The sequence below is a fragment of the Cryptomeria japonica genome, chromosome 3 (genome assembly GCF_030272615.1).
Source record: "Cryptomeria japonica chromosome 3, Sugi_1.0, whole genome shotgun sequence".
NCBI lineage: Eukaryota > Viridiplantae > Streptophyta > Pinopsida > Cupressales > Cupressaceae > Cryptomeria > Cryptomeria japonica.
Window position 1 is genome coordinate 172,966,098 of NC_081407.1, and position 12,886 is coordinate 172,978,983.

At 36.7% G+C, this 12,886-nt stretch overlaps 1 protein-coding gene across 4 annotated transcripts in view; it reads left to right on the forward strand.

Annotated features, from left to right (window-relative positions):
* LOC131029217 (uncharacterized) overlaps nt 1-12,886 on the forward strand; it is a 201,151-nt gene that overhangs the window by 22,172 nt on the left and 166,093 nt on the right. For 2 of the 4 annotated variants that reach the window (XM_057959630.2, XM_057959632.2), the window contains exons 2-4: nt 7,541-7,621; nt 7,775-7,804; nt 11,821-11,861. In XM_057959630.2, coding sequence (XP_057815613.1) covers nt 7,541-7,621; nt 7,775-7,804; nt 11,821-11,861 — 152 coding nt within the window. The remainder of the gene's footprint in view (nt 1-7,540; nt 7,622-7,774; nt 7,805-11,820; nt 11,862-12,886) is intronic. The other 2 variants (XM_057959633.2, XM_057959634.2) reach the window with 1 other exon arrangement.

Here is a 12,886-nt window from a genome sequence, read left to right on the forward strand (position 1 = left end):
AAGGTCATGGTGGTAGGAACTGCTGCAAGTTGTTCGCACAAGGCATTGCTGATGACTTCCCCCCATGAAATGTGATGTGACTGCCGTATGAACATAATGAACTGATACATCCATGGCTCAAAGACATTGGAATGCTCAAGGCCCATCATCCTGCTGAGAAGAGTGATGGTGTCTCCTATCTCTCATTTGAAATCACAACGGTACAACTTTGCCCACCTTAAGAAGGAAGGTCGTGGCTCTTGGATCTACCTATTGCTGTGCCGCTTGCAATCTTTTTCCCTCTTCACGTAATATTCCGCTGCACTTTCTTTGGTGATTTTCATGTAAACAGGTGCAGGAGGTATTCTGAAGACCTTCTCGATTGTATCCGCATCGAGACGAATTATAGCTTCACCATCATCATTTTTGATGACTCTTGATTCCTTGTCAAAATGATGGGCGCATGCAAGAACGAACTCAGGTTCTAGGGCAACCACCGAGAAGGAAGATGCATGATGGATATGGCTGTCTAATAGCCGCTGCAAGTTATTATCTTGTGGATCTTCTACCCTATTGACAAATTCTGCCATATCAATGTGCCCTATCTCCGTGTCTCTGATGCGATCCAAAGGAGAAGAAACCTGGGAAGGTGCAACCTCATTTTGATATTTGTCATATTTGTATTTCATTTTCTTTGGAGTTGGAGATGCCGGCAAATCTGACATTGATTGTGAACCTGAAATGCTGTGATGAAGACTTAAAAGAGTTAAGGCAACATCATAGTCAGCTGCAAATATCATTCTTCCTTCTCCAAATGGGTAAAACTTTGATCCTTGAATTTCACGATTTTGTGAGAGGAAGAGGGTAAATATGTAGAAATGGGAAAATCTTGACTTTGACCAATTTCGGATCTTGGGAGAATTTTCGCAAGTGTACAAGTTGGAAAGGACATACATGCAATCGGGGTTTTAAAACCCGAATACAAGTACACTTGTAAATTCGAAAATGGAGAAATGGACGAAAAATGAGATTTTGACTTGTGGAAAATGACGGAAATGGAAAGTACGGATATGGCGAACATGGATGGATAGAAATGGGAAAATCCGGGAAAGTCATTTGTGTGAAAATGGGAAGAACTCTTCAACATGTAATCTGGTTTTAAAAACTTGAATTTGCAAGGGAGGGGTATTTCACACTTTTCAACTTGGAATTTCAACCAAAAAATGATTAAATTCCTTAACCGTAGGGGAAGAACAAGAGTTTTCAGCGAACTTGTAATCGAGATTAAAAATCCCGAATACAAGTAAAGAGGGAATTTTGGGAAGAACAATGCAATTCGAAAATTGCATACCAAGGGGAAAATTTCTCTCACAAAAACCGATTTTTGGGGGAAGAACAACACATGCCAAAAATGCAACTAAGAAAGAAAATTAAGAAAACAAGAAAATAATAAAATAAAGGAAAGAAAGGAAAGAAGCCATACCTTTCTTGAAAATGCAAAAATGCTTCTCCAATAATGCAACAATCCTTGGAATGAAGAAGCAAAATCAATCAATAAACCCAAATTGTAATGCACAAACCCTTGTCACGTTTTTGAAAAACGTTTTTAGGAGAAAATCGTGGCACAAAATGCAAACTTTGAGGCACAAGAAGAGGTCAAATCTTCCTCAAACCCCAACGCCTTAGCATGGAAAGCAAAAACGATTCATCTTGTTAAAGATTCGTGGCATTAAAACCCTTCCAATTTGCAGCCAAAGGAATCACGTGGAAAAAAAAACGTGGCCATCATTTGCATCTCCAATGGCATCATTAAATAGCTCAACAATCCTCCTAAACTCCACACCTAGATGAGAAAGGGCAGAACGATTTAGGAGAGTGAAGTTTGTTGAAGATTTAATCCCTCAAAAAGTGGCATTTATGAAAAACGTGGTCGCTGATTTAGGGCGAAAAACCAGTCAATACAACCTCCAAATGTCACGAAAGGTGTCCAAGAATGCATGAAAATAGGATGCAAACCAAAACGCCTCCTTCCTCCAACAATGTCTCCACAAAATTTGCCTTGAAATGGTCAAAAACCGTTTTTTCTTGCATTTCGGGTTTTTTGGAATGAAAGACAAGTTCAATTTTGCACGAGGGAATGAAAATCGGGTTTTTGGGAGAGAATAACAAGTTTTAATTTCACTTTTTCCACTTACAAGGCAAAATTGGGATTTTTTAGACAAATAGCAAGTTTAAAAATTCACTCTTTCACTTACTAGGCCAAAATCGGGTTTTTTGGAGCAAACTGCAAGTTTAAAATTGTTAAAAATACACTTGCAAGGCAAAATCGGGTTTTTTTGAGAGGAATACAAGTTTTAATTACTTGTAAAAGGGAAATAAAATCTCTACAACAAGTTAGAAATACTTGCACATATGTAATGGGGATTAAAAATCCCTATTACATGCAAAAACCATTAAAGTAGGGGTTTTTTGACCAAACTGCAAGTTTACTTGTAATTGGACAAAAAAATCCCTATTTTAACTAAATAAGACCAAAAAACAATAAAAAAGACAAAAACAAGAAAGAGAATTTTAAAACAAATTGCAAGTAACATTTTTTTTAATAAAAGTGCACATGTAACAAGCTAAAAATTTCCCTACAACAACCAAAACAATGAATATCATTAAAACTTGCAGTTTGAAGAAAATTCTCCACCTGCAGTCATGGTTTTAAAACCCGAAATTGAAGGAAAGAATAGCAAACGAACCCAGAATTTGACGAAATTCGAAACGTAGTTCGAGGATGGACTGAAGATTAAGCCAGTCCAAGGATTAGTCGAAATTATGCCTCGGGAAGCATGCCATAGAGTATTTTTTTTTTCATTTTTTCACAAAATTTTTATGTAGTGGTCCTTCATTTTTGGAAACAAAAATGAGGACAACATACCTTTGGGATAGAGATGGTGTGGAGTGATTTTTGTTGATTGGCATTGGTTTGTTGCAATGTTTGATATCACATATCTTTGCTGATCAGAGTTATAACAATGAAGTTGGGTGTCCATTTATGTTGGTCCATTGGCATGTGGGGGTTCGCTTTCACATTGTTTTGATATTCTACATGCTTGTATGGTTACTTCATGGTGAACATTTGACATTCCCCTACTTCATCTTTAACAACAAATTTTTCATTTTGATATGGGATCCAAGCATTGATTTGCTTGGTACATTATTCCACATGGATTCCAATATGTTGCTTCATGGTTTGCGGTGCTTGAGCATTTTAATTAGAGTGGAGTAGCGGGTTGTTTGGTGTTTGGTTGAGGGAAAGCAATCTCAGGAAGGGAGGACTGTAATGTCCCTTCCTTAGGCATCTTAGACTTGAGCGGAGGTTGGCCTACTATTAGGGTCTCGTAGGTCAACAATGTGGCTTGGGGACCTGTTGACGTGTCTGAAATCGCATTGCTGCAAACTTCATACGGCCAACGCAGAATAGAATAGCCGACTGATTATCCTACTCTCTCTTGAGATAAGGAAGTCTCTAATGCTGTTTTCTAAGTTTGATCAAAGGAGACTACCTCAAGGTTTCTTTTGTCAGGTCTTGACTGCGGGATCTCTCAGTGGCTTGATGTGTTTATGTTGGAAACACAAGGGGGACTTACGATTTGCAACAAGCTAGTCTGTTGTGATTCTCGAATTACGCAATAAAGAGAAAAAGGAAAGGTTTAGGAGATCTAAAACTAACAACACGGGTATGCGGGTAGACAGATTCAACATAACCAATTCCTGCTTGGCCAGAATGGCTCACAACCTTGCAGGAACGATGCAATCTTCAAAGGAACTTGGAAGATTTTTAGATTGGAGACGCACGGCTAAGCACCCAATTCTGGCGCAGCTCGGACGGACACCTGCAATTGAACTAAGCACAATCGAAGGCTCAAGTTAACCACACAAAAAGATACACAATCAGCATATCCTCAGTGGTATGAGCCTGAATCTATCAAATACCTGCACACCCAAAATAGAAAGATCTATCTAAAATGCTGAAAGAAACCATGCAAACAGGATGAAAACAAGACAATAAACACCAAATCAATGTTTATATATTGATTTCAACTGACTATTACAACAATTTCTGCAACATCTCTATGCTACCGCTAAGATCTAACCTATTCTAACTCTAAAATCTAACTATCTAACCATCTCACTATCTAACAATCTCTAACCATCTAACAATCTAACCCTTTACAGAAGAAAGGCCTCTGCCTTTTATAGATATTACAATTTTGAATCAGAGGCCAGGATGGACTGCATCCAAGGGCCCTGATCTGTCTTCCAGAAGCTGGCAGCCTTGACCCATGCCTAATTAATTCTCAGTTATCCAACCAGCAACTATCTCAACTACCTACCACTATTTGGCTTTAATTCAAGCCTATCCAATTTTCTTGCTGGTTGGGAATAGTTATCGACAAAAATATCTTGCACGGGACCCATAGGCAGTTTACAATAAAACAATTTCAGCTTTAAAACTGAATTTCTGGACTTAAATCCATCTGTGTCTCCTTTTCTCGAGAATGCATAAACTTGCAGCATTCAGAGTGTCCTTTTGCTTTTTGCCTCCAATTTCGCCAGTGGACTTCATCTATGTTCAACGGCACGGGTCCCAATGCTCGGTTGCTCTTGCGCTCCTATATCTTTCTTTTTCAATCTTCAGCGCCTGGCCTTGAATTGCGATCCTTCCTTGATTTGCATTTTCAGGTCTCTCTTCTGGTTCTTCGATGACGTCCTGCGATCAACCAACTTCATTTCATTAAATTAATTTGAAAAAATTAAATAATTTAATTTTAACAAACATTAAATTTAGTTACGATGTCTGGCTTGAGAAGCTCTTTGCGGGATGTATCTTGAAAATGCTTCTCTTTCTCTTCGATTGTGAAATCTGATCCTTGTTTTTTTATTTCTGCGTATTTTACCTTTGGAGTCTTGGACGTTTTAAATGGGTTTATGGCGCGATTCTGGAGGTTTGGAGAACTTCTGCAAATTTTAAAACTCTAACTCTCATGCTTTTTTGGTAAATTTCGGAGAACGGAGGGCACCTTTTGAAATTTGCAAAAAATTTCGGACCCTTTGGCGTTTTTGCAAATTTGGAGCATTTGAACTTTTGAATTTTCAAAACCTTTCACTTTTGGCTCATGGGTCCGAAGTCTGAGGACTTAAGGCGAATTTCGGACCTTGCCATCCTTTTGCAAATTTCGGAGCTTACATATATTTCGCAAATCGTGATTTTCAAACATTTCGCCCCTAGGGTCCGAAAATGGGACTTCACGTTTTTGGTGAACTCTCATTTTCGGAGCTAAACCACCTTTTGCAAAATAAGTGAACTTCGGACCTAAACATGTTTACAAAATTGGAGTTTGAAGGCGTTTTACAAATTTCGGGGCTGGGGTCCGAAAATGGGTGTCCAAGGCAAACTTCGGATCTGGAGGAGCTTTGTAGGATTTCGCACCTTTATACCTTTTTTTTCGATTTCGCCCCATGGTCCGAAAATGGACACTTTAAACGATTTTCGGGGCTTGAAGCGCTTTTGGTAAATTTCGGATCTAAAACGCGTTTTTTTTTTTTGTGTTTCCTAAACTCGACGCACTTTCCATTTACCTCCGAGGGTCCGAAAATGAGGGCGCTTAAGTGGTTTTCGGACCTTGTAACATATTTCGCAAAATCGCGTTTTCACATTTCGCCCCTAGGGTCCGAAATTGGTGCTTGAAGTGAAATTCGGACCTGAAGGCACGTTTGCAACATTTCACTTTTTCGGACCTCCTGCCAGTTTTATCAACTTTTTCACTTTTTGGCCCAGGGTCCGAAATTGGACAACTTAAGTGATTTTCGGACCTCTGGGGCATTTTCGCAACTTTTGAACTTTTTCACATTTTGGCCCCAGGGTCCGAAATTGGGCATTTTGGGCGATTTTAAACGTTTCCTCAAGAAGTGCGAGCTTGGGCACTTGGGCAAGTTTGCCCAGATCTCCCCGGAGGATCATTTAATGGAATATAACATTTAAGTATAAGTGACATTTCCATATGTCTTTCTCCTTTCTTATACTTTAAGTTATATTCCATATATACTTTCAGGATGTTTGAGAGTGGTTTCGGCCCTCCAGGAGTTATATTGCAAATTCTAGTTTTTGGAGGTTTCCTCAGTTTTCAGAGTTAGCCAAATTTCAAGATCAGAACATTCCAGACTTAACCAAATTTCAGGACAGGACAGAAAGGCACAAACTGGGGGGTCCCTGTCCAAGACGGGGATGGGTGTGCGATTCGCACAACAGGACCCAACTGGGGGTTGTGGAGCTCAGTAGGGAGCTTTTCGGGCCTTCCAAATTGGAGATATGGGGTTGAATCCATGGTTAAAATTAAAATATTAAAGTTTGCCTTAAGTGAATAATAACAAAGAAACATAAGATGAATAGTAAAAAGTGCCCCCCATCCAAGTAACTTAAGTTGTTTTTAAAAGGGGGCCAAGTTCACAATGAGGAATTAGACCCTCAATGATATTTTATAATTTTTAAGGCCAAATAGTAACCCCAAAATAGATAAAAAGACATTTTGTCTATCATTTGGATTCATTCTTAAGCTTCCAATTTTTAGATCAGTAGCTAGCTTGAGGGTTTCAGCAGCTTGGAGCTTCTAGGAACGCAAACTTCAGGAAGAATTTGGAGATTTGGACGAAAACCCATCTCTCTTGGTGACAAGTTACATCAATATTTAGCTTTAGTGTGTATTTGGCAGCCTTCATTGGGGATTTTAGTGCAGATTTATTAGTTTGAGGGCAGGTTTCCATCAATTAATTGCAGGGCAGACCTTCTAGAGGTCATCACCACTCATTTCAAGCTTATTCTCAGCCAACCGCTCCATTTTGGAAACAAGGATATCAAATCCTAGGGTGTATTTGGAGTTGCAGCTAATATTAGAGCTGATTTCTTATATTGTATCTGCTGGAAATTTGTATGACTTTTATGCTCAATTAAAGGTATGTACATCAGTCTTTTTAAGTGAAAGAAAGTTATCTTAATTGCCTTCTTAATGTGTTATGCATTATTCTATATTGTATTAGCTATTTATTTCACTTAGTATTCAAAACATTGTTAAAAAACTCTCAAAAACCCAAACAAAACAAAGAAATCAGTCAAACCCCCACTTAACATACGCTGGCCTTTTTTTTCTGATTTTTTCCAGATTTTTTGAAAAAAAATTATACTTTTGGTTTGCCATTTTTTTTCCAAAAAGATTTTTGCTGCTATAATACAAATATGTAGATTCAATCAGTAAGGTATTTTGATCTTCTTTGATGGTGACTTTGTTATAGTATTGCAAATTTAAAGGAAAATAAACTTTTATTAATTTCTAAGACTGGATAGATATCTGATTACCTTTAATATTATCCGCTATAATTGCCACCAGAAATCAAGCTAATGTCATCTGGTATTTACTAAAATCTTTATAAAATGGGTAGATGTAATGTTTTGAAGAGGACTCATGCAAGTATCTTGTAAACTAACAAATAGGAAATGCCTTATTTTGTCTTGCAGGTAAAAGAATTCCATCCAGATGTTTATAAAGGTCCAAGCAATGCAAGTACCATTGTTCAGCGTGTGATACAAGCATATGAGGTATCTTCAAGTTGACTTTTTAAATATCAAGGAAGGCTGTCTCAGGTACTTCTTGGAATTGGATTTAATCTCAATATTTTCTCTTACCTTAAAATTGATGGAATATCTAGCTGACACTATGAGTGACATGTTTTTATAATGGAATAACATCAGATGGATTGCATGGTCATGCCTTTTTGGGAGGTAAATCTTTTGTTTGACCTTGATGACAATTAACTGCAACATCTAACATGATTATGTGTTTCCTTAATGTTAAGAAATATCCAAGGGTAAAGTGTTCACTGATAGTTCTATTTTTATGTGTTTAAGTTGCACTACCAAAATATCATTTGGATATCTAGTTTAGTGTTCTTTATCTTTTCATTGTGTTTGGAGCAATAAAGACAAAATAAATAAAACAACTTCATTATTTTTGTATGATGATGTAGTGATTGATTATGATTTGAGTTAATTTTGAAGTTTGGGGACAGTTTTTGATGAGATGGTTAGGGACAATTGTCTCACGTACTCATCATCCTTCCTATTTCTACAAGGTGGCAGTAGTAGATTGAGGATCTCCACCCATGTTTTTTAATTAGAACTAGTAAGGGTTCTATTTGGGGTCCTTGCCTATGAAATATCAACACAAAATACATACAACAATTCTCAAACAATGCTCAAAACACCTTTAGAGCTAAACCCTACAAACCATAAGGCTTCCATAAAGCCTGTCAACCAAAAACCAACTAAAGTAAACAAAACCTCTACCAAGCAAAAATTATTCCACTAGAAACACTAGCCAAATGATGACACTAGGGCTTTCTAGTCGTACACAAAACATAGACACCTCACCCTTGGTGTTCATCCCTATAGACTCTCACAGCTCCAACATCCATAACAATACCAACACTTGCTTACCTCGAAATCTTCTTACCTCCGCTATCATCATGCTACCTAAATAAGACTCTCAATAACATGGTAGGAATTCTCTTAGCTCGATGTAGTATTCTACTAGCTAGCAATAGGAGAGAAAACTAAGACACTAGCTCCAGTTTGCCATACTTACTGTGATTAACAAGGATATCACCATTAAGGCTAGGTCTTTGTAGAAATTCGGTAGCTCCTTGTTTTGTAGATACACATGAATTTCATTGATTAATGCACAAATTTCTTGTACTTGTAGGGGCCATGAGGCCTAGAAGACTCCACTTTTTCTGCCAAGGGAGAGACCACCACCATAGTTGTCTACAAGGAAAACTTTGGGAGCACAAACCGATAATCAATTCCCTAATAACATGTTTTGGCACCAATTTTTCAAGCTTTGAAAAAAAAATCAATTACAATGGAATGCCTAGTATTACTTTTAGGCCCCAGGACCATCTTCACCATCTTCAAGGTCTTTGCATGCTAACTAACAAACACCACCTTCCACCAATAGTTGGTGATGATGCTAGGATCAAAAGGTCTCACTTCCTCACATGCACTTGTCACTTTTTCGTTGTAAAATGGTTGGCTCAAATTTAGTGCACATCTTGGAACAAAAACTAGCACCCAAAAAAGCCTAGTGAAACCAACAAAGCTTACTTAAAAAATTGAAATCATTTCTACATGCGGCAGAATAAAGCCTTTCACATATGCCACAAGGATCCAAACCTCATTTCACCATGCGTAATGTCCCCATTTTTCAAGGTTCTCTTGTAGTGCCATTAGTGCTGGCTTTCAAGTTGCTGTCAACATGATCAAAGGTGTTTTTTGGTATCATCACTATGGTCAAACGGATTAATGGAGATGAACGACACTTTCTAGAGTGATTTCAGACAACTTGTCTAGGACTTACTATTTCTAGTAAGGGTGAGTTTGGACATTGATTGGTCAGTTGGGAGTTTTGGATGACTTATTAGTTTTAGCAGTTACAATTTTTAGTAACTTCTATTTTTGGCAAATAATCATAGCTTCAGTATCCTCTCGGCTTCAGTATGCTAATCTTTGATTTCAAGACCTTTGGGGAACATTTCTAGTTTTAGCGTATACTACTTATAGTAATTGCTATATTTGTCATGTCTTAGTCTTAGTTCCCCTTAGCTATAGAGTGTAGTATCTTTAGTTTAAAGGTTTGGATGGTTTTGGTTATTTTCCACATATTACTATACTAAGTGCTATTCAGGGTAACTGGTTTCAGTCTTAGCCTTCCCTTAGCTTCAAAGTCTTTAGTTTCAAGATTTGGTGAATTTCCTAAGGCTAGGAAATAATATTTTATTATCTCACTTAAATATTTTAATAAAGTGACTTTATCATTTAAGTCAAATAAAGTGGACGTCAAAAAATAATATTTTGATATCATTTTATGTGGCCTGCTAAAATTGAAAAGAAAATAAAGATTTAAATGATATTTTATTAGCAAAAAGGGTGGACGTCCACTTGAGGAGAGATAAGTGAAATTTTGAAAAGGGGCAAAGGCTATTATTTTATTCTTTTTGAGTTGCTCTAATTTCTCATTGAGATTCTATTATCTATATATTTGGGATTTTGACTTTCATTTGAGTTATGTTGATTTGGTGATTTTTGATATTTGTCTTTGAGAAAACCTTGCATGGTTTCGGAGATTGGACTTTGTCCGTCTCATCCTTCCAGAGTACGAAACTCCTTCTGAAGAAGATTAGCTACGGTAGTGGAAGATCTACTCTAGCTGATTGTAGGAAATATCATACAGGGATTCCACATTGCATTATATTTGAGATTCTGACAAATATCTTTCAGTGACATGTTAAAAAGAGGATTCAGAGGCATTATTTGATTCATCATTCCTTGGCATGGGGTTTACTTATTTCCTAGCAAGGATCTTCTTGAGTGATGGCATGGATTATTTAAAGTTGAGGGTTTGGTGACTACAAGTTTTGCAATAACCTATACATGGGCTTCTTCATATTTCTCTTGGTGTGAGGGTTTAGACATTCAAAAAGCTTATTCTTTCTACCTTCATTCTTGGTGTGGATGTTAGTACGTATTCTTGGCATGCTTTATTCCCGAGGTTGCTTTATATTGATGCAGGAGTAAATTGGGAGTATTGCTGATCATTGTGTGGATTAACCCTTGCTCTGGAGATTTTTAGCACCTTGGCGTGGATATTATTGCTTCTTCTGTCAATCTGTAATTTTCAGGTTTCCAACAAACTCAGATTTAATATAGCAGCAAGAGGCCAGAAAAATGTTGTGCTTTAAATTGGTTTAGATTGCTGATGTAACTTTGAAGTTGTAGTGCAAATCTCTAAATGACAGAAACATATCAAATTGAAAACAACTGAAAAGAATATTCACACCACACCGACAAAGCTAAATTCATACCACAGTATAATTATGACAGCTGAAACAATGAACTTGGGTTGATCCAATGACTAAAATATCCCACAAATGGAAATGATAATTTGAAACCCTAGGTGCCTTGATAATGATAGCTGAAAACAATGATCAAAAGCTGGGTTTAGCTATTATGGTAGTTGGAGACATGACAAATATCATATCCTATAGGTGGCACAGCCCTAGAGTGATGAAAAATCAGCAACACTTGATGGAAAAAACTTGCAAATACTCATGTGAGTGAAGTTGGAAATTTGCAAATTTCTCAAAATTAGGTAGTGGGAGTATTACACATTGTCCAATACACATTAGCATTAGTTTTCTTTTTTTATTTGACTGATTTCCTTTCCAAGACATTTGTTTTTTAGTATGTTGGCCATCTTGCACTCAGTTGTACACCATAAAATATTGTTTTCTTACAACTTATGGCTTCTAGTGACGCTTTCATGCAGGTCTCATGATTGATAATTAAGTTGTGAGAATTGACCTATCAGCATTATTGATTTTCAAATTTACTTTTCTTCTTTCAATTATTTTCTTTCTAGATTTTCTCTTGCATCACTTGATTCCCATTTATAGATAAATAATGCACTAATTGTTTGTTTTGTTGTATTTTAACCATGTTTAGATCTAAAAAGATATCAAATTTCGAAAAAAGGAATGGGCTCTAGATTGTTGAGGGAAACATCATTCATGATTAAACAATTGTGACACCTATATTTTTGTTTTTTGGAAAGTTTTGCTTGTACTTGAGGCCTATACATAATTCACTATTTTGATGGCATGGAATCTTGTTTGCTTCTAGCTCCTTATTGCCGAGTGTATTTTGGTGATATGTTCACTATATTCTACGCTTTCACTTTGCAGGTTCTCATGATGCGTGTTTCTAAAGGAGAGTATATTCGGAGGTGAGTTATTCTAGAATGCTGAAATCAAATAAAATACTTTCCCTGGTGATCTGAAAAAGGGAGCTTTACATAATTATTGTTACGAAAAATACATAAAATATTCCTTTATTCCAATATCAAATGTCAAATGCATTTTATAAAGTGGTGGAGACGACAAAAAGCAGTTAAATAGTTTAACCGTGCAAAAACTACCTCTCTAACTGTCTACCCTAATCAATGTAATACATTTACTAACAATGTGATACATTATACTAACAATCCCCCCTATTACATTGTTCTTTATAAATGTTTATCTAGAAACCCCCCTTAAGCCTTACATAATAAAAGCTGCTGATTACAAAATATATATAGACACATTTTGTGAAAAAATTATTTGAAGAAACAAATTATGAATCAAGTTTAGCTCCATCAAGCTGTCTCGTAACCCTCGGAAAGGTGTAGCCTCTATCTGATATCCTTAAATTATTCAGCAACAATCCATACTAAGCCCTCCAACCACATGGCTTCATCAAGTTGCCTAATAACCCTCAGAAGAGTATAATTCTCGAACACAACCTTGAGTACTACTGGACAACCATCCATATTGAGCTTTACACCAAACCCCTTACTTGTCTCCAAAAACAAACTTCACAATACATGTATCTTCAAATATGCCAACAACAACAAGGAATAAACAAGAAACCAAAAAACCAAAAATGCTTCTCAAGCAAAACACCATCTCAAAGCGAGAAGCTAACTTGAGATGATGGAAATCCTCCATCCTCTTGTGCCACCAACCTCCAATGAAGTGAAGACTTATAACACTTCTCTAGAATCACTAAGAGAATCATAAATAATAACTTGATCATTTGATGAATCCCCATTCTCAATATAAGAAATGTTTTCTTCATTGATTTTGTCTTTGAACTTTCCTTTAGAACATCTCTAGCTCGACTTTTACACGACCAAGCTCTGTGACCTTTTTTCTTACAATAGAAACATTTAATGTCTTCATTACTTGTGCTTGATCTTTTATTATGGTTTTG